We start from the raw sequence: 27,151 nt of genomic DNA on the forward strand, positions 1-27,151 counted from the left end.
CCAGATCCCTAATTTGCAAAACATTCACATTTTTTTAGCATTATACCATACCCAAAATTATTTACATTGACTGCAACAGTAGAGATGGTGGAATAATAACCACAAATTTCACCTGCAACCTACAATAAAGAGATCAGCCTTTTGTGTCCAGTAGTATAACCTGACCATATGATAGAGAAGTGCTTCTGAGAAGCTTTAGAGTGAGATATACAGTATTAATGTAGTTATTAGTGACTGCTTGTGTCCATTTTTTCTATTTCTTTTTAACAAAACGCTTTTGGTAAATGTTCTCCATCTGATTCTTCACAAGCAATATCAGCTGGGAAGCCAGCTCTATTCACTCTTATCAGTTGTGAGCAAGATGTTTCATTTCTATCACTGAATCTTTTCACAAGACTTCTCTCATCCTTCAATATCCTTCTATACAGTCATCCAGCTGTCTATCTGTTCTCTTTCTCTTTATACAGCTGTCTGTCTGCTATTCAGATCTTTGTGTCAGAGGTAAAAGCTTAGTACAAGGTGGCATTTTCATGTGTGGATTCTGAGTTTTATCCACACATGAATACCATAAGGGCAGATAACCATGAGTTCACTACATTATAATTATTATGAGCACACAGACAGCCATAAAGCTCCTGATCCTGTTGATGTGCGTGCTAATTTGCTGTTGAAGGTAGTGGAGACGTTAAACCTCAGAGAGAAATTTGTTCACATTTAACCTGTAGAGCTGCTCAGTGCAGGAAAAGTAAGAAGATTCAAGATAGAAAAAACATCCAAATGATAAGTTGAGACTGCAAAACAGATACAAGAATCAAATTTACAGCCATCTCCTCATCTGAATTTTTCTCTATCTCCACCGTATAAACCCTACACTGCACTTTCACATCATGTAAATTGCCATTTGAGTGAAACGTGGAGTAAATCCCTATGCACTGCCCACAGAGCTGAATACAGTATGTCTGACTGGGACGATTACTCTGCTACTGAAGACGGGTGAAACCATGTGCTTTAATCATCATAGTGTGTGTTTTATGGGAGGAAAAGAGGAGCTGATGTGATCCCTGGTGACAGCCATGACTATCTTTCTCAATACAGATACACACATCTGGGTTTGGTCTCTAGCTTATTGCAGTATATGTTGCCAAGACAATGTTAGATTATGTGAGCATGGAGTCTGATTTAGAAATACTATGTGCTGTATTGCTGGGTGGGTCTGTATGACGAGGGTACTATTGTTTGATTAGTGGTTATATAAAATTCTGAACAAAAAGAGCACCTACAAACCTCATCTTTCTTTTATTTCTCTTTCTCAGATAAATCCCCAAGTGCAAAGGAATGATGGGTAAATATAAACCTAGTCAGGGTCAAAATGACATCACAGCTCTGAGATGCCTGTGGCTGTCTTGAGCTGAGAAAACAGCTCTAGATTCATCCTGTCTTCATATATAGAGCTGTAGGGCGGCCAATCACGTCGTCATTGTGGCAGACAGAGGAAGATGGGTGGGGTGGTGGATTGGCATTATGCTGGCGGTGGAAATAGCCGCCTTGTTTTTGTTTTCATCTCTAGGAGAACCATTGTGGCTGATGGCTCCTATTTAAAAGACCATCCAATATGCAGGGATGTCACCTCAAACTGCCCATAAACGTAATTGCCCGTCCATTTGCTTCTGCCTTTAGAAGCCCCCAATAAAAGCACCCTGTCAGATGCGACTGACACAAAGTTTAGTGACAAGTTCCAGCAGCAAAAGTTTTAAAGATGCTAGCCGAGCAGAAGAGGATATGAAGGCAGCAACAGACAGGGAGAGAGGTAACTACCACTTGTGTCATAGTCTAAGAAATGAAACGTCTGCCTATAATCCTTCACACTTGGAAAAAGTGAGATTACAGCACAGGTGTAACAGAGTGTGAATGAGTGTGTGTATTGGCACTGACATGCAGGTTTAGAGGATCAAAACAGCAATACCAAACTTCAAGACAAAAAATGTCATGTTAAAATGGGAGAATACATGCAATTTCTATGTCTATAGCACACAACTTGAGAACACAGCTTCTGTTTTGCATTTTCATGTGAAATTCTGCTTGTTTGTGATGCATTTTGTTTTGTGATGTGAAGATGTATAAGCAGTGAGCTGTTACTAACGGACTGAGTGTTTTCTAATGCAGCACCTTGGTGAATCTGGTTAAAACAATCTCAGAATTACCAGAGCTATTCCCCCACTTGTGATGAGCAGTCTTAGGTTGAAATTTCCAGATTGAGTGCTGTTACTGGTAGTGGTAAAATGTTGGGTCCTTACCTACAGAGGGACCTCTTACCACCTGCCAGGTGTCTGGGTCATCAACCCACCTGCGAGGCCCCCTTTTCTGCCTCGCCATGCAAAAAACACACCATCTTTGGGGAATGAATAAATAGACTTGCTGCTAAATACTCCTGCATATTGCTCCTTCAAGTACTTTATTTCTCTTCTGCCTGCTCTTCTCTCTGCTTCAACCTGCTCAACCAATTATTTCGACTTATGGTTTTGCTTCATTGCAAGCTACTTTCTGTTCACAAATTTTTCTTGGTGTTCCTCCTTTCCTCTGTTCTCCTTTCCTCTCCATATGCTCGTCTCTCTTTGCTCTCTACCTTTTTCTCTATCCACTTGACTTGCAGTTATCTGTCAAATTCCACCCTGGCGGCTGCTGTGCCTGAATCAATCAGAGTTGACTAGCTTTCGGCTTATCTGCACCCTAGGTGATTGATTTTCCTCGTTAGGTATAATTTGATGCTCTATCCCATCTCTTCCAGAGCAAATTAAATTGTAGTCTAGTCCAATGCGCTGGTGTGAGCGGGCATGTGCACATATGAGAGAGGGAGAGAGAAAGTGAGAATGAGACAGAATGGCAGAGCAAGCATAGAGTGAAAAAGTGTTTGAGTTTCTGTGTGTGTGCTGGTGAATGTGTGTGACTGTGTGTCACCACATTAGGTTGATAGATCCAGCTAATGCAAAGCTGTGGACACACTAAAGCATAATGTTGCACATTGCTGCTGAAAGTGCATGCACACACACACGCACTGTTGCATGCACGTGGTTTCATAGAGTGACTGATGTTCTTTTTGGCTGCTGCATTTATAAACAAGATAAATCTAAACCTACAAATGAAAAGATATAATACACACCTCCCACATGTAGCTGTTCTAGCTGTCTTTGTTGTAAGAGCTTATCAGATCACATTATGTATTATATGGGGAAATGTGTCTTGCAAATCAGACTCCTTTTACTGATGGATCAGTTATTGGAGCCTTGTGTCACAGCCAGTTGAAGTGCCTCCTTAGTCTCAACAAATGTCAGTTTGTTAAATAATAGTAATAGTACCTTAATTTTTACCCAGTCTGATCAATTACACATAGTTAAATGTTTACTAAACATATATCTGATGCATTGAAATGACAGCTGTAGACTGCTGAATTTGGCACACCTTAATTTTCGCTGCTTGACCCAAATACTGAAGGTCCTGGTTCAAAACTACTAAGTTTATTGTCTGAAATGATTTCTGTGATATGAATGAAAGTTGAACTGGAGAATGGGACTCCCAACATAGACATAATGCAATCAACTACAAAGAAGATGTACCACCCTGTTGTAGTTGTGCGCAAGCAGACTGAAAAACATTCAGTCTGCTTGCAGTTGTGCACGGGTGTTATAGAGTTGAGAGTCTTCCCTCAGAAATGATCTGTGTCAGTACAGACAGAGTACAGAGTACAGACACTGGCTGCAGAGAATACCTTAACCAGAGAACAGAGGAGTTTAACTCCAAGTTACTTAATGACTTATTTAGTTAATTAGAGACAGTTGATATGACTTGCTGCTGGCACTCAGCTGCTAACTGAATGTTTTGAACACTGATATTTCCTAAGAGAGATAACAGATTTGTTACCGTAGGAGCTCAGTGAATCTGTGTGTTTTCCTAACCTCTGCGTCTGTTAGTCACATCAGTTCACCAAAATAATTTTTCACATTCACACCCTCTTAATTTTCACTTGCATCTGCAGTGACATGCCACACTGTAGAGGCTGGCTGTATAAAGATGAGCAACAATGCAACACTAGCAGGATGAGGTGGACACAACATTAAAATACAGAGGCAGCCTTTTCTGGATTAGAGCATCAGCCCAATGTCAAGAATGCTGTGATGGGTTATGACTGTGGCAGCCATCAGGACAGGAACAACTCACCTCGTCTTTGTCTTCGGCCTGGATGAAGAGGGGCAGGGCAAAGCCCACCTGGGCAAGTTCAGTGATGCGCACTCGATACTCAGAACTGTTGAACTTCGGGGCGTTGTCATTCTTGTCAATTAGCAGAATGGTAAAGGTGGTCATCACTGTTGCGTCTGATGGACTGCGATCGTCTTTCAACTCTGTGGCCTTATAGAGAGCAACAGAGGAAAGTGGCAATCGTAGAGAGAAAGACAGAGATCAGGAGAGAGAGACATGAGATGCATTTGATTGCACCGAAAATGTCATTTTGGATGGAGGCAGTCAGCCCACAATCTCAACCAGGTATTTACAGCTGTTCATTTATTGGATCAAAAGGTGGACAGACGAACTCAAAGCAATCATAGAAATAGGCTCAAAGTGAGGCCAAGAGAGGGCCAGCACATGTGCATCCACACATACACACACATACACACAATGAGATTAAGGAGAAAGGAGTCCCATTGAGAAGACACAATTACACACTATCCCTGTTTCTGGCCGCCCAAGTATTGAAGATGCGAGGCCTCTGAAAAAAAATGGTAGAGAAAGATGGGAATGGGCAACCATGGTCTCTTTTATTGATGGAGGGGTGTCACAAGCAGTGGGAAAAGAGGCAGGTACAACATGCTCGTCTCTGGGTAATCAAGGTAGTTTAGCCTCTCTTGTCCCAACGCCACTGAATCATTTGACCGCGACCTCCACGCGCTCAGCACTATCTAAGCTGCCTGAAGTTGAGAAATTAGTTGTATTACTATGGCACACCACAATCAATAGTAGCACCACCTAAGATAGCACAAGTAGAGAGAGGGAGAGAAAATGTAGAGGGAAAAAATCCATATCTTATAAATACATTTTTGGGCGACATTTTTTCGTTTTCAGCTATTTCACTTATTCTACTTTTTTTCTTTATAATTATTGATTTCAATTAAGAAGATCGACTGCGGCAGGGATATGTTAGCCAGAATCTATTTTGTATTAAACATTAGACTCAGTTGTATCTAAGCGGTCTCTCATAAAAATGTTGCACAAATTGCTTTTTTTTTTTTTTTTTTTTTTTTTACAATAATTGCAGCTAAATTAGTAAATACATGGCCAGTGAGACCATTACCTGCTCTTAAAGGCAATTTTTTTGTCCTATACAGGTGCAGACGATTTGACTTGACAAGCCATCAAAATCCACAATGTGGATTTTTAAGGTCTTTGATCACAAATCCTCCCACTTTCAGTCGCACTTGGAAAGCCATTTCACGCACCCTCTCACACCCTGTGGGAAGCACTTGGTGTACAATACTGGATACTGAAGGAGAAGAAATGACAGCAAAAAAGAACATGGCAGAGTGGACAAGGTGGGACGGCCGTGGGTTGGGCGGGGTTGAGGGTGAGAGGGCTGGGCTGACATGCTTAAACGCCAAGTGAGACAGACTTTTGGCTCAGTGGAGGGACAGAGGGATTTTGAGACTGTACCTGCTTCAAACAAAAAAAGAACCAGAGAGAAGAACAAAGGAGCCCTAAGCATCGAGGAGGACTCTAAATCCTATTCCTTTCTCTTGTCCTCCTCCGCTCCTCCCTGGCTACTGGCTGTTCACTGAACACAAGCCTCTGAAGGGGACATTATCATAGAATCACACAAATGACTTCAGTAAAAAGCCCAATAAAGATACTTGAATTTGTCTGGGTCACATTTGTGCAGAGGCACATTGACACAGCATCTACAGGCACATGGTGTGGCAGGATCTTGTATTTAGTCAGCGTTAAGTTTGGTATTGACCTTGACATCTTTTCTAATTGGAACAGAGTGTATCTACAATACGTGCAGTACAAGCGAGGGTGAAGTACTGAATTTAGCAGGTCTTTTGAGGCTATATAAAACTCAGACACTGCATTGATATCATACACTATTATGTCAGAGCTCTCGCTTGATCCACCAGCGAAACAGACTTTCGATCCCTTGTATAGGCTGCAACTGTCCCTCCACCACCCCCCATCCACCTCCAATTCAGCAGCTCACCTTGACAGTGAGCGTGAATCCTGCTGAGTAGAGTGGGTTTTCTCTGTCCAGCTGGCCGTTCACTGTCAGAGACCCACTGATGTAGTCCAGGGCAAATACGCTGTTGGTGTTGCCTGGATGGGTAGATTGGGGGGGGAGGAAGAAAGACAGAGATAAGAAAGTCAGAAATGAAACTGGCATTGTGGATAATTCAACATAACCCCTGGGATGCAGCAAGAAGCCTCTGGAAGGGCAGGTGGTGGAAGAGCTATGTGCACATCTCTATTTCATGCAATATGGATACGGCTTCTGCTGTGCTGTCTTTTGTCTCACTACCAGCCTTAGGCTGACCGGCCACCTCCAACCTGTCCACAAGCTGCCTTTCCCACATCCCTTTTGTTTCATCTGTCACTGTCTGCCCTCCTTCCACCAATTCTATTTCTTCATCAGCATCCCCTTCCCTCTTCAGCATTACTGGGTGTATGCCAGGGTTACTGTCTTTTCACATCCATTGAACTTATATTGTATTCTATAATGTATTATTTACAGTTCAATTGTAATTCAGGTCAGGATAACATACTCAGTAATTATGATGAGAGTATGGCAATCCCATGAACTACATACACATCAACTGATAATCCCTTTGGAGTTTTTGACCACTAGTCACTATGTTTTATGAATGGATCCTTTACATATTGTGCATGTGCATCATGTGCAACACACAATCCTGCCAATGGTTTCACATTATTTTGCTGACTTACAGTTACTGGTGGTACAGTGCAAATAAGTTTGCCAATAAAGGCAGTGAAGAAGAAGACTGCTATCACACAAAAATATACCTCCACCGAGCACCTACAACAAGATATTCAGTGTATCAAATTCAAGTCAGGACTTTATTTAAATTATAAAATACAAATGATACATAAGAAGTTTGACTTAATTTGATGAAAAGTCACATTACAAAACAAAATCCTATTAAGAAAACAGTCTTACCCAAATTCTGAAATTGCTGCCACTTTTTTAAAACTCAAGACAATACGTTTGCATACAAGACTGGTTGAGTACTATGTAAGCACACTGCACATTTCCTCTCAACAACATCTCTTCACAGGGGCTGATGATTGCATTAACGTTGTTATAGTCTATGCACTCCTTCAAAGACAAGCGATTCAAATTATGAACGCTGCACTGTTCTCATTAACAAGTTCAAATGTGCCTGGTGCTCTCTATTCACTTCAATTAAACAGGTTAAAATATTACACTGAGACTCACTTGAGTCCTCCCATCATATTTTCTTATTCCCTCTCTTCCTTTTCAAATTACTGTGCTACTTGTTAACTTTCTCACCTCTCTTCCACACTTCTGTGACACTGTCACAGAGCTCTCTTTCTGTCCGTCTCTAGAGGATCTTGTGGCTGTTGCTCGCCAATTACATCAGCGTTAAACAATTAATCGAAATTTTATTGACATTGCAATATGGCAAAATGCACCATCTAAAACTGCAAGACAATGTTTTTGACAAAAGTCAAATGTGTCACAACATACCAAATGAAGCTTTGTGGTGAAACAGACAGCAAATCATACATCACATCATTATCATTTTTATATTTTTTTCAGTAAAGATTTAATGAAATAATGACTATTCACACTAAAATAATGACACATTGAAATTGCAATATCTGTCAAAATTATCACAATATGATTTATTTTTTTTGCATATTGTTCATCCCTAAATTACACCCAGAGGATGGAGACAACAAATGAACATACCCCCAGCTGCCATTTTCATTGTTATTCTTTGTGCCTGCCACATATGTTGTGTGAGACCTGAGGGGGCCCCCTCTGCAATCTTTAGATAGTTGCAGTTCATACAGGCGAATGTTATCAGACCAATCTGCTCAGTGGAAGGCAAACAGTGGAGCAGACAGGACTGAATGAGCGGGCCCTCAGTCAAGTCCACCCAGACGTAATTCACTTATGCCTTGTTAAAATGGACTGCTCTTACCTGGTGACAGCTTTGCAACTGTCTTATCTATCACACAGTGTATATTAAACAGGATAATCTCAGGATGAAAGAAGAGCAAACATGCCCAGTGAAATCATTCCCTTACAGCATTTATGAAAATATACAGAGTGCACCACAAGCACTAGGTTACCAAGTAAGCAGTGGTTAAATTCCCTACAAGAGACAGGGAGTGTTGTCTGTTTTCAAGACCAAAAAGTGAAAAACATAGCAGATAAAATACATACCATAAAATAAAATTCCTTTAATGTATAGACAATGAAATATCATTAAAAAATTATGGTGTTGGCCACACTATAAGCAGCAGAACCAAAGACTTGAAATTCATCAGGAAACCAGTACTTTACTGCTGGTATTGCCATTACTCCTGTTTGTCAGTCAATACGTGACACAAAACTGTTTTAATTCCCTCTTGTAGCTTTGGTGGATTTCTTTATATTTTGACCACTGACCCTTTGTTTGCCAAGAACTGTTGATTGTTGTTTATGTGTACACATGTCATCATTATAAAAGAAAGGTTTAAAAGAAAATTCTACAAATGTACAGTTAGTAACATCAATTATTAAAGATTTGGAAGAATAACAAAGAGGACACCCCATTTTGGCTTTGGTTCACTCTTAACTGTTCACAGAATATTTGACATGAGCAGATTTCATCATCATCATCAGGACCCATGACATACCCAGGTCAACCAAAACCCTAGTGCTCCTCTGTCTCTCTCTCTTCTCTTCACAGGAGCGGCGATAACCGCTCGGCTCTCTGACCTCTGTGTGGCCTGCTCGGAGCAGACTGTTGCACTGAACTCTTTTCTTTTTTCTGAGCATATGTTTGAGAAAAATAAAACAAATTTGATTGAAAGGATCTAAATTCAGGGTGAGGAGTTTCCCATGCAAAGTATATCTGTTTGAGAATTGTTTTTACCGTCTGTGTCCTATTAACAACCAATCAGCTTTTTGTCACTGACCATGAAATGATTTTGCTTCTCTCTTTAAAAGACAGGTTTTTTGATAGGAAATGTACAACTGTCCCCTTTCAGCTTTTACTTAAAAAAGTCTAAAATGAATAAAAAGTAAATGCACCTTTTGAAATATGTGAGTAAGTTTTGTAAAATGTTTTGTAAAATTGCTTACACGAGTTTTTAACTGTGGCTGCACATCCTGTTTCCCTTTATGACATGTGACAATTAAGACTGACTTGCTTAAATATGAAAATTTCAATATAAAAGTTTTCATTCCTGCATGTTATTAGTGCATGTGAAAACCAATTCAAATTACTTTTTTCCAAGTAGGCCACACTATGAACCTTGAGCTGCACTTTGAGGGATTAAGAATCACTCTCTTTCAGATAGTTTATAGTAATAGCTGAGGTCTAGACTCCAGAGAAACGTGGTCAGATGGTAAGTCTACAGTGCACAACGGCTAGGGTCAACAGATTAACCCGTGCTTGTGTTCCCCACTCCCTGCTGGCTGCTCTATTATTGCCCTGTTCCAAGCCTGGAATGGAGAGGAGGGAAACTACAGAACAAAGAGCACAGAGGGGGCGTAGAGGAGAGGAGGGAGACCAGCAGAGAGAGCAGAGCCCTTGGGTAATTAGCCTGGATTGAGGCCAAAAGGTGGAAAGAGGGGAGGGAGGTAGAAAGGACAAAAAACACTGCTGATTATATCCAGCTTACATAATCTATTTAATTGTGGGACTGAAGAAATGTGAGTCTGGAAATGTAGCAAGATTTCCTCATAACTCAATGTCTCAACATTATAAAACTTTACTTGAAATGCAAAGGATTTAAATTAAAAACAACTGGGCACAAGAAAAATATGCAAATGTCCTCCAAATTAAAGAGTCAGGACGAAACATTCCACAACCATTACAAATCACTGTTTCAATTTTTAATTAATTTCATTTTCTGATTAAACATCAATGGCTAAGGTTTGGTTAGGTTCAATGAAGATCATGGTTTGGGTTGAAACTTAGGGTTAGGTGACTTCAATAGCATGGTTACTAAACAGCTGATTAAGGTTAGAGAATGACCACAGTCACTAGGACACCATGCCCGATGCCACTGCTCTCCAAAAAACATTGCTCCATGCCTGAAGTTTGCCAAAGAGCAGCTTATATTTTATGGACCAGTGAACAACAGGACAGCCATCATCAAGGGGAAAATGAAGTCCCAAGTTTATCGAGGTATCTTAGAGGAAAATGTCAGGATGGCTGTTCACCTGCTGAAGCTCAGTAGAAGCTCAGTGAGATGCAGAAGGACAATCACCCTAAAACATCAAAGTACATCTCCTACAGAATGGCTTCAAACAAAGAAAATCCATCTTTTGGAGTGGCCCAGTCACAGCCCAAACCCAATAGAGATGGTATAGAATGACCTCTCACACCAGCCTCTTGTCTCCTAAGAATATGGCTGAGCTGAAGCAGTTCTATAGGAATGAATGGTCCAAAATTCCTCCTGAACATTGTGAAGCTCTGCTCAGCAGCTACTGGAAGTGCTTGTTTGAGGTTATTGCTGCCAAAGGAGGATCAACCAGTTATTAAATCCAAGGGTTCACTTACTTTTTCTACCAATAATAGGAATGTTCAACATGTGTTCAATAAAGACAAGAAAGATTATAATTTGTTATTTGCTTAAGCAAATAACACACTAACTGTGTAGTTCCTATGTCCGCTAGAGAAATTATGTTAATGTTTGTAAGGTAGTGATTATGTTAATAATGACAGTGTCAAACTAACAGAGACGATGAAGAAAATGACATGGATGATCAACAACATTAAATGTACCCTTGTAAAAAGATGGGTCATCTTTTTACAAGGGAACATTTAATGTTGTAATGTAATCAATGTAATAATCCTAAAGTAGCTCCTTGGGCCAGATTGCTTATTAGGTATCATCAGTGCTGAGAAGACTGAACTTGGAAAAAAATGACCATTACCTCTTTGTGTCATCCCGTAGAGACCATAAGCATTTATTTATTTTGCCTGATGGGGGGGGGGGGGGGGGGGGGGGGGGGGGGGGGCAGGCATGATGTTGATGATAATGATTAGTGGTGGTGCTGGGTAACGTGCATCAGGAACTCAGACCCACTAAGTGTGGGCATCATGCCTCTAAATTGGTTTGTCAGCTTCAGTGGCCTGACTACAATGCCAATCTACTCTAACAGCTGCTCCTTAACCGGACGACTGGGCACTCACCTGGCCACGCAGTGACCACCGTGTATACACACACACACACACACACACACACACACACACACACACACACACACACCTGCAAAAGCACAGGAGTGCTGTGATGTAAATGTGCATGGTAACAGCAGACTGTTGGTTCTACTCTCTGTATGGATCCTGTAAAGAAGCTTTGACTCACTGCTTCAGGTTCCACTGCTGAGCCTTCCACCTCAGCTCTGCTGTGTGTTGAGCTTGACCAGAGAGACAGACTGAAATTGTACAGAGTGACTCACAGGGCCCACTGAGAGATAAAATATAATCATATTCTAATTGCTGATAGAGAGCGTTCTCCAGTGATCTGCCAGGACACTGTGATTAGACCCCCAGGGGGCGAAAATTGCTGCTCACACTTGCACTTGTACTCATACACACACACACACACACACACACACAAATAATTATTCATATTCATATTTGGTGGTGATGTTTATGTGATTCATATGTTTGTTAGTGCGTAAGTATTTCAATCCTGAATTCTTACGTAGATCGAGCGCAAGATTATGTGCATGTGAGAGTGTGTCAGAGTGCAAGTGGTGCTAACTGGCAGAGTCTGACTGTACGATGTGAGACTCCAGGGGAATTAGCCATGCTCTCACATTACCAACAGTACTGGACTGGAAAATGAGAAAACATGGCATGATTTTGTGTAGAGTAGGGTGCACACTGAAATGCACTCTCTCTCTCTCACACACACACACACACACACCTAAATAAATGCCCACAAGAAAGCATGCACACACAAACAGCTATTATTTCCTTATGGTGCAAATGTAGTGTGTGTACAATGGCTTCAATAGCAAGTACTACAATTACAAGATAAAAGTAATCCAAATAATTTGCCACTTTGAATAATCTCACTATTACCAAAGCATACAGGATTTCATATTTTCTATTGACACACATTTAAATTCTTGTGTCATGAACAATGAAGTGAAGGCTCATTTACTGAGAACAGTTTGCTCATTGAAATTCTCTCCTCCTCTTACAAAGAGCAAAACAGTGAGTGCAGAGGCAGAGAGGGAAAATAGAGAGGCTAGAAATGGGAGACACTGAGCGTACTGAGTCGCAAGTGGAAATCATACATGTGTAGGTATTATGTAGGGATTGCCCAAGAGAATGGGACAAATAATACATTTGCTCTGATGAGTTCAATCGGACATGCAACAAGTAGATGACGATGACTTTCTTCTGAGCTTTTGAGGACAGCTGAAGCAGGAGTTCTCCAAGTGTAATCGCCATGACTAAGCTAGTGACAACTGTTTTCTCTAGTTAGTGACAACACTATGGGGGCGCTGGAACATTCTAGTAATGTGATATGGCATGCAGCCAGTGCTCAGTATCTTGAGGCTAAGATTTTGTGTACTTTGATAAATGTACACAAATTAGTGTCACTTTTAAGGATTACGCCTACAGGCAAATCGTGTTGATGATGAGGTTCATGTTATTGTCATCAAACTACTCGCACTTCCAAATCTAAATGAAAAGCTTCCCCACATACACTGACTTGCTTGTGCACAGGCTCATCTGTGCATTGACACACTCCCTTTCGTGTGTGACAGCTACCAGTGCATATGTATGTGTTTTTGTGTGTGTGATGCAGAGTGATAATGGCCCTGTGGGTGTCTTGCCATTGGCAGACAAGCTGCATTTCATGAATACTCAATAAACTAGTTTCATGAAAAGAAGTTTTTCTTCAAAAAAGGATCAAGGACAAATATTCTAAGACAATGCATGACAGATGAAAGCCACTTCTCTTTTTCAACCAGGTACCAAACAGCTTGATATATCAGGTTAGATGCATTTCCACTGTTATTGAGGAGGTCCCGTTGACTTTGACTAGCAGTTCCTCCTGCTGTATCTTAAGAAGTTCCTGTTGATCAGCTCCCCTATATTTCATTTTCAAATAAGGAGTGTCACTGCAAGGATCACTGCCACATTTTGTAGAGCAGGTCTATTTTTTTCCACTGAAGACTGCTGTCATAATGGTGCACACTGCCCTGATTTTCCAACAGGCACTGAAGCCAAAGTTCAAATAAACTCGGCTGTGACACTTTAATTACTCTGACCTTAACAACACGTCCAGTGAGAATCCACCATTAACAGGAGGCTGGAGTTGTAGCAGCATCAATAGTACTGAGCAAATGGAAGAGAAATGAACTTTTTGAACTCTTTAGAGTTATATAACTTCAGATAATCTTTGCTACTACTGCAACTTGAGTGAAAAACCTCAAGCATGATAGAAATTGTCAGAGAGGATGGGGGCACAGTTTAGAAAATGTGTTGGTATCATGTAAAAGCCATTTACATTCCTGTAGGATGGGTAATGCGTTACTTAACGCTCCTCATCTGTGGTGCCACCTCACACACGCTGGGTATGTTTGGTGTGAAAGATGTGGGAGGTTTCCCCCATGCTCCCAGCCTGCAAGCCCTCTGCCTATTAAACCAGAAGGAGTTTCCTGTTCCATAACTAGGACATGATCCCACACCTGCTTCCTACCAGCCAACATGGCCAGTTGTCTTTTAAAGAACACCAGAGCAAACTGGAGGTACAACTGAAGATGGGTCTCTGTATTGATGGACAAAGTATCTGCTTTTAAGGTTTATGTTTTTGGCTGATGCAATTTTCATAAATATTAAACAAAAGTATAACAATTTTCAGGTCAAATGTTAAATAATCAAACTCAGAGTTATTGATTGCTAGATTTAACTCAAGGTATCAAACTTTTTTTTTTTTTTTTTTAATTTTCCAGAGAGCATTGAGCTGGGTTAGTGTAGGCTTATCACTTCTCCTGTGCAAGTACGTGTGTGAGCATAGGTGTGAGATATTTTGTCTGAGTCTCTAGAAGTAGACTACAATACTTGGGATTTACCCTCCTATCTGCCTTTTTTTTCAGTTTTCTAGACGATACAAAATCTGTTCCTGTACACTCTGTACACAACAACAGCTGGCTGGAAGACATCAGCAGAGGAAATTGGGTTTGACATCTGAAAATTTGCTTATCAGAAGCAGATAGCTAAGGATACCATTTGTCAAAGCCAGCAACATCCTCTTTATCCTGTCGAGAAAAAAAAACAGAAATAAAGGAGAACTTCTTCTTACCAACAGATAAGGGTGAGTGTGCTTTTAAAATATTTAATCTCTTAATTTATAGTATGAAGTGTTGTGAAGTGCATGAAACTGTGGGGCACTGGCTGACTGAGGAAACCATGCTCAGTTTTTGATTAAACTGAATAAATGAAAAGAAGATATAAAAGATCAATTGTGAAATTGTGAACACAACTGCTAGACTCAACTAGCATTTGGATTGTGTTGTGATCAGTGTCCCACAGACTATCTGCCTTCTCTGAGAGATTACATAGCAACGAGCTGCCGAGAGCCTCAGAGCGTCTAATTGAAAACCCAGAGAAATCCCAGCGACGTGGCAGTCACAATAAGAGTTCCCCATAGAATAACAGGTATTAGCCTTGTCCATATTACAGCATGCCTGCTGAAACGGGTTAGGTACTAGCAGCGTGGAATCAAAGCATCAGGGTGTAGCAGTACTGAAGGATAGAGATACGTCTGGAAAGGCAGACGAGGGGAAATAATCGCCTTTGCTACTTATCGGTCTATCCAGGCGGGAAATGGCGAGGCCGTACCTGTCTGACCTGTATGCTGGGATGAGGCTAGAAGATGAAGCCAGCTGTCCCCGTCTGCATCTCTGACCCACTGCACTGGACAGGATTGCCTGTCTCACTCATGTGGCAGGGGCAGACAGGGCATTCACATGCTGCCCCAGACAAAGGCCGTGAAAGTCGGTGGATGCCTGTGGCTACACTGTGTCTGTGTCAGGGCAGGTTGTGGATTCAATCTGCAGCCTCTGACAACTTCAAAACACTGCAGGATTTTTTTTAGTAAAGAGAAAAATTAAGCTATCCTCTTTTATCAATTTAGGCAATTATTCTGCTTGAGTTGCTGCAAATTAAAATCCAATGCAGTCGATTCTTTGCTGCAGTTTCCCCAACACTGAGGCGTTGCAATGAGACAGGAAGAATCATCTAAAAGGAAAGAAAAGGATAGAGATGGAAAAGGGCTTAAGATGGGATTAGTTGTGCTTGCATGTGACAAAAGAGATAGAAACAAGCACACACAGATAAACAAGAGGCTGACATGAAAGGCTTGGAGGATGTCCTTTTATTCAGTGAGAAGCTGGGCTGAGTTTTCTTCTTCTCGCTCTTACACTATTACTACAGCACAGTGGAGAGGCTACACAAACTTTACACAAGGGCTTAACTCTTATCCTGACGGACAGCAATACTGTTGGACAAGACTTGTTGGCCTCTATCTCTCTGTAATAGGAATCGCAGATAGCCAAGCTCCTTTTATCCAGGTAAAGGTGAACAAATAAAAGGTGAACTCTCGCTTTTTATTTTTACTGTTTTAATCTCCCTTTTCCCTTTTACTTGGTTCCATCTTTGTCTGAAGTGGGGGTAATCCATTCATGTATGTATGCGTGCAGACATCCCCACATGAGTGTGTGTTGTGTGGACACTGTGCCAGAGTGAGTCCATCTGGGCTCCGGAGTGACAGTCCCTCAGGTCGCTAGTGTCAGTGACACTGACCAGCCTTGGTCTGTGCTCCTGCCTTGGTCGTCCTTGAGGATGGGTTTGAGTGGATAATGGCTGACATTTTAGGAATGTTTGTTGCTGGAGCTGTTGGCCAAAAGCTACGGTTGACATATTAATTACAAGCTCATCGCAGAAGCTTGTAACGAACAAAAAAAAGAAGCTTGTAACAAACAAAAAAAATAGTTTTTTTTGTTTGTTTGTTTGTTTGTTCCTTTTTTTTTTTGTTTTTTTTTTTCCAGAAAAAAGACAAAGTCTCTAGACACAATTTGGTTGTTGTTTTAAAACATTTAAGAACTGTGGTCATGATGGAGAACATGCTGGTGTAAGACTAGATTGTTACAGGAAAAGGTCATTTAATATTCTCAACAGCCACTGAAGTCATAGCAACCGGTAAAACAATATTGAGCAAGCAGATATTTGATTCCCTCAACATATTGTTGCTACTCAAAACAAATACCTGAACACCTGGCAAATTCTTCTGCTATCCATCCTGCATTTCTTAATGGGCCAATTACCAGCATGAGCCCAGAACAAATTTATTTTCTCAAACAGGGCTTTAATGCACATTTTGAGAAACTGTAAAAAGCATCCCTTGATGTAATACTTCTAGTGGCCAAATTAGGCTGACTCATAAAATGTAATGATGACCATGGGAAGGTCCCAGTTTTGTTACACAGAAAATGTGAATTTTGCGATGAGAGTTTCAGATCCCTGATCCGAACGTGCATTTGAATTTCTTCACATATCAAATATTTGGCTGAAACGAGTAGTTCCAGGGAGAGCTAGGTAACAGCGATTATCAGCAGGGTACCTCCATAACTTTTACCTGAACAGTAATGATTTGTCAGTGATTCTGAACAGCTTGCTATAATAAAGGGCTTGCAGAAATTGCAAATGCAAATGCATTAATTAACAAAAGTCTCCCAGACCCATGATTTCTTTTCAGTCCAGTATGCCTCTCAGCAACCTTAGGCAAATTAACATGATTACTTTTGGATTAAAGATGAAGAAAAAAGTTATAGGGGATAGGGATATTTTTTATTGATTTTATCCAGTTACTATTAGATTTTTTTTAAATCTTGTTTGCATAAATGTTTTTGCAAACACGAACCACATGCTTAATGTTGCTTTTAAAATTTAGGCTTTGATAATTATACTGTAAATCACAATTGGTTTGTGCAGGGGCCTACATCATTAAACATTAAATGCACATGTGTATGGTAGATGTCACTGTTTCAAATAAAAAAAGGAAATATAAGGAAAAATTATATCAGCATTAAACCAATATAACCTCAATGTATGTTTGTTCATGTTTGTTTAGGGCAACAACCACTGATGCATGTATTTTAATCCTTAATTTCATTATCAAAGATAAGAGTATTTCTTATTGTTGGAGCATTTTGGATCTGAAAATGCAGGTTTAGTGGCAAAAATCCTACAGAAAGCTCTGATCTGATCAGCAGTGGGATATGGTAAGAGTTTACAACCAGACCAGTAGGTCAGAGGTCCAATAAGGGATACATCAAACCCTGTGGACCAGGGATTTTCCTTCAGAACCGCCCCCTGAATCTTCACCATCATAACAAACAATAACAACTGCAACATTGGAGGCAGAGCTCTGCTGTGATGTTATCTCTTGTACACATCAAATCCCAGATCTTCCCTCTCATTGGAGGAGGGAGAGGAAATCCTCATCTTGAATCCCACAATCATTAGCATAAATCACAGCTGCAATTAAAACCTCGTTTATCTTAATTACTGAACTAATGAGACGAGTCCCGCAGGAGTGAGCCGTGCTCTCTAAGGACACTCGGGGCGAGGAGCAGGCAGGCAAGAGAGGCGCTGTGCAGCGTCACACTTAAGTCTGCCAACAAGAATGTCTTCACACTAATCTGACTGCAGCAGAACACATGAGCTTGGATAGACAGAGACATATGAGTAAGTACTCATGTACAAGCGCACACACGAACACGCCCGCACATGCACGCACACGCTCCACACACACACACAGAAAAAAAACAAAAAAAAACAAAAAACAAAGAAGTTGCAGGCACACACACACGTGCACACACACACACACACAGAAAATGCATCATCTGACAACCTTACCCTCCCACCTTTGTCTCCTGGCACCGCATCACCCTTCAACTTCCATTATCTATCAAACTCATAATGATTTTATCAAGCCTACAGGCTCCATCTCCATAAGGGCTTAGTGCGGTGCTATAACTCTTGATTTTGCAACGACTGGGAATACATCGCACCACCTAATTAATGTCTTTTTAATGCTCTTCTCCTCTAGAGCTTAACTCAGCCCTTCAACTTTGCAACAAACACAACACACACAACAATACAGCATGTGGCAGCAGACGGTAAGTAAGACTGAGTAGGTGTGTGCACTGAATGGGAGCAGAGTGTTTATGGTAAGCTCCATGAAGAAATGGGCCAGTCTGTGGACTCTGTGTCCTGAGTGTACAGCAATCAAGTGCACACGAGCATTAAAGCGTACACACTCACAAATAATACATGACTGCACACATGCTCACATGCATGTACACACACACGGGGTCAAATTCCTTAGTTCAGTGGTGAGGTCAGGCGGTGACTCAGCAGATGGCAGAACAATGAATATCTTTATCACCCAAAATTCCCATGGTGCACCAGGCTTATCAAGCAGTGCCAGCCCTTATCAGCCAGCTGGCAATACTATAGCACCGATGTCCTTCCATCCCAGGCCATTCAGGGCTCGACAGGGGGCATGCAGAGTTTAAAGGATACAGTCCACACGAGGCTGTAATCCTCCCAGTGGGTGTTTATTTTCACAACATAGATCAATGTTTCAGTCCTGAAGGATCTTCGAGGGATTTTTCGTCCTTCAGGATTGAAATGTTGATTGTGGTGAAAATAAACACCCTACGGGGGTATTAAAGCAGTATTACAGCGGTGCCTGGACCGCAGAGTCAGAAGTGTTTGTGTGTTTTATCTTAATAGGAATATGGAGTTTACCAGGAGAGGTAAGGATAATCTGCAGTGAGGAGAAGCTGCAGAAACTCTCATGATCATTTGTTCTTGTTGACAACAACAAACAGAAGACATCTGGATCAAATAAGATCCAAATAATAAGACAAATGAATAAAGAAGTAACCTGCAACAATCCTAGCTATGATAAAGACACATTCAGTGGCTTTAATGCACACAAAAAACCCAGTTACTGCAAGCATCAAGATTCAAGTAATAATTTGAATTAAAGAGTTTTTCTTTGATTGTCACATAAATGTCAAGAAGGATGTGACTGACATGAAAATAACATATTAGCACCACAAAATAAAAAAAGGAAAACAGAAGGACTCACTTTGCTTCCATTTCATGCTCCAACATTTGTGTGCACAATTATAACACCAAAAAACCCAAAAAAAACCCCAATGCCACATTCTGTAGCTGCTAGAACAGGGATAAATGCCAGTGTCATGTTATTGAGCTGCGTTCATTGAGTTACTGTGACTAACATAACCTGGTTACAGTGTAAACATGACATCTGCATTAACCTGAGCATTGACAGAATCCAGTTAAAATCATAACACGAGTGCATGTGAACTCAGTGTATCCCTTCAGTCCATTTCTCTCTCTGTGCTTATTGTAGTTTTCCCCCTTTGTAGCTTTACACCTTTCAGTGTGGCCACATTCATCTATTCACAGGTTTGCAAATGAGGTTATTCTTTGTGACCACAGTCAGTGCAGTGGAGTGTACAGGGAGGTTTTCAATTCAAATTCACAGACCTTTGACAATCTGAGAGGAAGGATGTTAATGAGGATCTCTCTCTCCTGGTAACACAAGTGTCGTCAAGTAAACACACTAAACAAGTAACATTACTCAAAGTTCAAGAGTATAACAGTGTGGTTGTGTGTAAACTAAGTGCAGCACAGGCAGACAAATATGCACAAAAACAATACCTCCACTGACACTTAATGCTTTTCCAACTTGCTGTTACTCTCCAAAATATAATTTTTGTCATTAAAAGTTTATGTTAAATTGATTTCTTCATCCTGCAGACTTACCAAAGGGATTTGCAGTCACTTCTGTATTTTCATGCCATTACATCGATAAGGCGATAAAGCAATAGTTACAATCCTAAATCTGGATCAACACCAAAATCTAACTTAGAGCTCCTTGTCTGTCCACCAAGTTTCATGGAAATCTTTTCATGAGTTTTTAAGATATCCTCCTGGCAGGCATAAACATCACATCCTTGGCAGTGGTAAAAAACTCAGTTCAGAAGTATTAAAGCAGGATCACTGCTGCAGCCTTATCAGCACTATGCAAACTGTAGCTTCCTCCCCTCTTCTTTAAAGTATAACTCTCTGGTGTAATAACACCAACACATGTTATGGATTTGAGGTGGATGCCCAATATGGTGGTCATTACTGCCGATACTTTATCACAGCGCACCCACACTGCTTGTGTGACATATGTAATAAGACCATAAAAACCACACAAGTAGGCAATGGGAGAAAATCATGAGATCACCCTCTTCCTCCAAGGGTAAAATGCGTCATTCTGACAAATTATAATCCTCTTTTTGATGACACAAGCCAACTTGTGAATGATAACACTAAATGAAGGCTGACTTCCACACAAGTGCACCAAACAGTGATTAATAACTGCTCACAGGCAAGCCTATTCTCCAATTCTGAGGCGCTGCTCTCTGCTGGTATTGACTGTTGTGCTTGATGAGACTTGTCTATTATTGCTGTGGGATTATGATAAGAAGTGATCGATTCCTCTCTCTGTGCTGTGGATGTCAGATTGATTATGTGACTCAGACCTGAGATGATGGTGTAGCCGATGCCTCTCGGTCGGCCAAGATCCTGGTCAATGGCTGTTATCTTCCGCACTTCGTATCCCTGCAGACACACACACACACACACACACACACACACACACACACACACACACACACACACAGACACACACACATACACACACACACATACACAACACAAACACAAACACGCACAAACATACTGTGTAAGTTGCATGTAGTCTTCACAGATGTGTTTTTAGCTTTTTCTGACCTGTTATCAATGACAATAAACCTTGTGTCAAAGTAAATAGATATTGGCAAATGAAATAATCTGATTCCTGTTTTATGGTTTTTGGCCTTTGCTACATGCACAAAATTATGTTAATGGCCTTAATCATATTGTAAAAAAATTTAAAAATCCATTTTGGCAATTAATTAATAAACTTAACTTAAGAATCAACTTGGGGATGTATTATTTCCCATTCACTTACCCATTATCCAGTAAAGATCATGATTTGGCACTTTTCTCCCACAGAGAAACCTCATCAAATTTTCAAACATAAGAGCAGTGTATTTCTCATACCCACTGTATTTCTACATTGGAGAGGAAGAAAAAAAAAACACAACAAAACAAAAAAATATATTTTTTTAAAATAATTTCTTTGGGGTTTATTTCTTCTTTCATTGTTTAAAAACTCTCCAGCTGTGCCAATGAGTCTACAACTCAACATAACCACAGTATGACAGTTGAAAAAAAAGAAAAATCGGAAAAAGAAAGAGGGAGAGAAGCTACTTGAAAAGTCTTTGATCTGCTGAGCTTTCTCAGCCTTAGTGCCTCAATCAGACACGGTGGTGATACTTAAAAACCCCTGTGCTGCAGTGAGAGATGGAGAGACCCTCCCTACTTCCTATCCCTCACCCCCTTTAGCTCTCTCACTCACACTCAAGCAAGGCGCCTCCCATTGATCCTGCAAATTGTGTCTGAGGCGTGTTTATGCTCCATTTCTGCCAAAGCATCTCCTGTCATTGACCAATTACAGCAGAATCAATTACAAGCCTTTTAGCGAGACTGATTCACACCAATCACTGGCTGAGAGGGAATCGCGCACATGCAAAAGATTTAGGGACAGACTGAGGAGAGAAATGAGGGACAGAGAAAGCGAATAAGGAGAAGAAGTGATGCTGAAGTAATATGAGCAATATTCTTGAGCTGTCCACACAAGTAGAATATGTTCATTCAACCGTCAAAAATACAATCCCCCTCCTCACACACACAAACACACACACGTACACACATTGCCCAAACCCGCCTCTCCCCCTCTTCGTCCTTTCATTTCTAGCTATACAGTGCATTACCCCCCAGCCCATTCTCCTTCTTTCTCTTTCCCCTCACTGATTTGACAGCCAAATTGTGTTTGTCCTAGAAGGGGCTTAAACGTCAGTCCAAGCAGCATGGATTCACAGCTATAACAGCTAAAAACCCTGCCCTGTGATTTCATCTGAAAAAAATAAAAAATAAAAATTCTACTCCTTTGTCAAAGTTTTCTATGGGTGACGGGTTGATCGGCTGGAGAAAAAGAGAAAGACAGACACAGAGAAACAAACAGGAATTGAGAGAGACAGAGGAAGAAATAGAGGGGTTTTTGTATGTGTGTGAGTGTGTGTGTACTCACACCTTTGAGAAATGACCTATGACAGGGATCCAAGTTTGATATCCCTTTACGTGTAAATGTCATGGGCCTTGAGAACAGTTGACACTCGTTCTGTCACTGTACGCCCTCAGCTTATCACCGCCAAACACTGGCTAATGGAAATGACACATGCCTGTTAGAATACAACATGAGGGCATTGAATGTGTGTGTGTGTACAAGCGCAGTGGCACTGCTGGCCTATATTTCTATATTTCACTTTAAGCACTGTAGTTAGCCTGTCTGTATCTGTTGTAGGGTCAAAGGGGCTTAGTAACAGATTTTGGTTACATGCCTGCCATGACCTCCTCTTAAATATAATAGGATTATGCACTGCCCCCTACGGTTAGAGGCAAGTGCTACAACACTCTAAGGCGGTATTACTGAGACTTAACGCTGCTCGGCTGCTGTGAGACATCTGGCTTCCACTCACCAATATCAACTCTGTGATCCAACATAATGGCGCCTCTCTCCTCTCGAGTCTTCAGCTAACTTTGCACTTTGCTTTTTCCTCTCTCCTGTTGCCTTTTCTCATTTCACCCCAACACTTTTTTCTCTTTCTACCCCATCACACCTCCCCCTATCCCTATCTGCTCTTCCCCCTATTGTGACCTTCCTGGTGACAGCTGATGAATCAGAGAGTTGGGGAGACACCGGGCGTCGACTCCGTCACGCCCCGTTAATATGCATGCAAATGTAGCACTTGACATTTCTACTACGGCGTGTGCAGTCCAGGGGACAAGGGATGTGCGGGTGGTATGTTTGAGTTTATGGGGGTGAGACTTACGATGAGGCAGAATGAAAACTGACATAGAGAGAGACCAGAAATAAAGATGTACACTAGTGTACTGCTGTGTGTAATTCCCACTCATAAAGAGGGAATTATACACAGGAGTATACTAGTGCCCCTTACACAGGGGCATACTCCCATTAGCCACCTGGGAACTTACAGCTTACAGGACTTAGTCAGGGGAGTGAACATCATTGTGTACAGGAAAACAAACACGCAGTGTATTAGACACCCATTTCAGGATTACTTCAAATGAAGACAAATGTAATGTCATGTTGAAACCCCATTACATAGTACTTCATACGATACACAAACTGTATACTTCACACACATGCAGCAGTATGAGCACATGGTGAGATAAATCCTGTAGCCCTAGTGACCTTTGCTGGAGGCCTCACATCCCTGAAGCAGGGGTGTAAATCTCCCACAGTAATTACAGTCTCAAACACCTGCAGTGCTGTATGGAGGGGGCCTGGGGTTGAGTTTAGGGTGTGTGGGTTCCTGCAAAGGAGTGGTAGGGGGTGGGAGTGGGGGTGGGGGGGTGGTCTAAGGAGGGAGGATGAGAGGTGAGACATCCTGCCCTCACAATAACTCTCCCTTTTTAACTATATTTCTCTTGCGCCTGCCCCAAACATCTCCTGAATAATAAAAGAGGGGTATGAACACAGGACAGGAGGAGCTGGGGATGAGCAATGAGGTGAAAGATAAGGGTAATGTTGGCAGGAGAAAAAGATGGGTTAGAGAGAAATGGACAGATTACAGGGATTCACATAAAAGCTGCATGAAGAGGACACAAGCTATGGCAGTGTGGGAAAGCATTACTGACCAGGGGAACATCCTCTTCTATGTTGGTACTGTAGGGCAGATTGGTGAAGATGGGGTCCATGTCCTGGACATCAGTGATTGTGATAGCTAAGTTGGCAAGCCGGGACAGAGGTCTCACTTTGTCTTGATCCTGATGGAAATATAAACTGAAGTATAGTATTTGCTGGTGCATTTATTGGTCTGGATCTGTGCTGACATAAACAGAAAATTTGGTGCTATGTGTGTGCTGACCGTGGCATTGACAGTGAGCTGATAGGCTGAGGTGGTTTCGTAGTCCAGGGGTCGGACGACGGTGACGGTGCCTCGGGCCCCATCGATTGCAAAGAAAGGAGACGGCGGCTGGAAGGAGAAGAGAACACTGCCTCCAGTGCCCTGGTCTGGATCTGTGGCGTTCACCATAAACACTGATCTGCCCACTGGTGTGTTCTGAAAGACACATTCAAGAAGACACACACACACACACACACAGTGTTGGCATTGAATACAGGCCAACAGCAAGGTAGCCATGATCCAAGTAAATAACGTGATATAAACTGTGGCCGATTTCTTTCCTCTAATTACAGTCAGAAATGTTCAGGATAAAAACTAAAATGCTATAGAGGAGAGAGTGAACTTATGACCTTTATGTGGTTTACACAGAAGCCTGAACTACAGAGGCACAGAGGACAATTTAATATTAGTAAAAATTTTAGGAACACAGTGTTCTGGTTGTGACTGTGTATATTCAGCCCCTGCAGCTTCTCCCCAAAACCATGACTGCAAATAATCTGGATAAATATTAGCAATTATTCACACATGGCTATTTATTGGCCAAATGGCTGACTCAGTTTTTCAGTGGCTACAAAATGGCAAATGGTGGAGTGCACACAGTATGTTCTTACTATTTACCATCCTGGATACCAAATGGAAAAAAGAGGAAAAGATTAAACAAAAGGTGCTTCCAGGTGCTCACTTTTGTACAGAAACATGTTCTACAATTCTCTCGAAAAGGAAGTTTCCCACAAAATAAAAAATAAAATAAATAAAAAATCAGTCACACATATTGAGTTTTTTTACAGTTTCAGACTGAGTTGAGCTTCAGAGCAGCAGCATCGGATGATGAGGTAAATGTCCGAACCACCCATCGACTGTTACTACAAAACCCTTGGACCATGCTCCATGATTTGTTGGAGATCTGGAGTATATATATATATATATATATATATATATATATATATATATATATATATATATATATATATATATATAATGTTTGTTTTTGCAGCTGTAAAAAAAGAAAAAAATCAACATATGCCGTCTTCTTTCAGTCTGACAGACAACTGATGAAATCATGATGCTATCTCGCTGTGTATTGGTTTAAAAAACTTCACTCACACCTCGGCTCAAAAAGGGGTTGAAAAGATGATGACTAAATTTCTATTTTGAGTTTAACTTTTCACTTCCTGTGCAAATGGTGACAATGCCCGGCCGGCAGCAGAGTTTAATTTGGGTGAACAGGACAAATCTTCTGATCTACTGAGTGAGTGAGTTCCTCTGATAAAAGAGATTTTACTCTTACAAAAGTGCACCTTCAATGACATGGAGATATCCTACTGTCGGAAAATATTTGTAACACCTTGTTTTCTGTAAAAATAAAAGCATTGCCTGTCTGTGTTGCCCCGAAAACTTGCCTTGGGTATCTTGGGTAAAAGAGTTCAACTGAGCAGAAAGGTTGTACAATGCCATATCAGAGTAGTGTTTGTCTTGGTCATGGTCAACATTGAAAGATGGCGAGAGGAAAAAAGAGAAGTCCATATAAAGGGTCCCCAAGTGTTACTTGTCTGTATGTTTGAGGAACATACTCATTAATTGGAATTTTATCTCAAAACAGCCACACAGACACAATTAATAAGAAATAAGAATGCCTTGCGATACAAGGGAAAAAAAGGTTGTAGGGTAGGATGGGAAATATCCAGGTACATTATTGGAAAGAAACACTTGCACAAGGCCACTATTCTCTCTCCATCTTTGTCACTTACACATTCACCGGTGCACACACACACACAATCTAGAGTGTGTGGTCTTGTTTACTGCAGGGGGACCACATGGGAAGGTCATGATGTTGAACTAAACTAGGCTCTGAGCCAAAGCTAAAGTGACACAGTAAGCGAGCAGTTGACCTCACAGTCTGTCGGCACTGGTGTACACACAAGGGAGTGTGGAGGTGTATTTGCATGTGTGTGTATGTGTGTGTACATACTAGTTGTGCTATTGTCTTGTCTTGTCTAGTTGTGTCAGAGTCTGGAAAAATGTGTCTGTGTGTGAGTGCTTGGGTTACAGAATGTTTATGTTTGTTTGGACAGTAAGAACATGTGGGATGAGACAGAGGCCCATTTACGCCTGGTATTAAATTGTGATCTGTAGCCAGACACCTTATCCAGACAAGGAAAAACTCATGTGAATGCAAGAATTAGAATGTGATCGAACCTGCATGACCACTTCTGAAAGTAGTCTGGTGTGCATTGTGTTCAGACATTAGGTAGATGTTAACACAATATGTACAATGCGGCCGCATCTGCACCTGCGCAATGTTATCATTTCCACTCTGATCTCTGACCCGAGCTCTGACCCACTCTGATGAATAAGCACCATTAAGCACTCTTCACATCAGAAGTTAGCTAAATTAATGAATGAGTTTTGGAGTGACAGTGTTGTCCAAGCAAAACTGGACAGTTTCAACAGAAGTAGGTCCATTTACATAGACATTTCAAGACAAATAGTAGAACAAGGTAGGCCGCTGACTGGGCTGCAATGACATTTGAAAATGAAATATCTAAAGGTGGCTTATCATAAAGCTAAAGATAATAATAAGCAGATGGTCTAGGACAACTTGCCCATTTTTCAAATTACTCACGTACAGGTTTTGCTCTGGGGGACAGAGATTTGATCTCAATGAGGATAACGAGAACACATTAAAAACACCAGAAG

General features: G+C 41.1%; 1 protein-coding gene across 3 annotated transcripts in view; it reads right to left on the minus strand.

The window, feature by feature from the left end:
* The window catches only part of cdh23 (cadherin-related 23), a 166,265-nt gene that overhangs the window by 67,965 nt on the left and 71,149 nt on the right, over positions 1-27,151 (minus strand). For all 3 annotated transcript variants that reach the window (XM_071481036.1, XM_071481035.1, XM_071481034.1), the window contains exons 8-12: positions 24,416-24,610; positions 24,186-24,314; positions 20,903-20,981; positions 6,242-6,354; positions 4,213-4,401 (exon numbers count right to left, since the gene is read on the minus strand). In XM_071481036.1, the coding sequence (XP_071337137.1) occupies positions 4,213-4,401; positions 6,242-6,354; positions 20,903-20,981; positions 24,186-24,314; positions 24,416-24,610 (705 nt within the window). The remainder of the gene's footprint in view (positions 1-4,212; positions 4,402-6,241; positions 6,355-20,902; positions 20,982-24,185; positions 24,315-24,415; positions 24,611-27,151) is intronic.

The sequence above is a fragment of the Trachinotus anak genome, unplaced genomic scaffold, assembly GCF_046630095.1.
Source record: "Trachinotus anak isolate AG129_WGS33_773 ecotype Australia unplaced genomic scaffold, CSIRO_AGI_Tana_v1 ptg000007l, whole genome shotgun sequence".
NCBI lineage: Eukaryota > Metazoa > Chordata > Actinopteri > Carangiformes > Carangidae > Trachinotus > Trachinotus anak.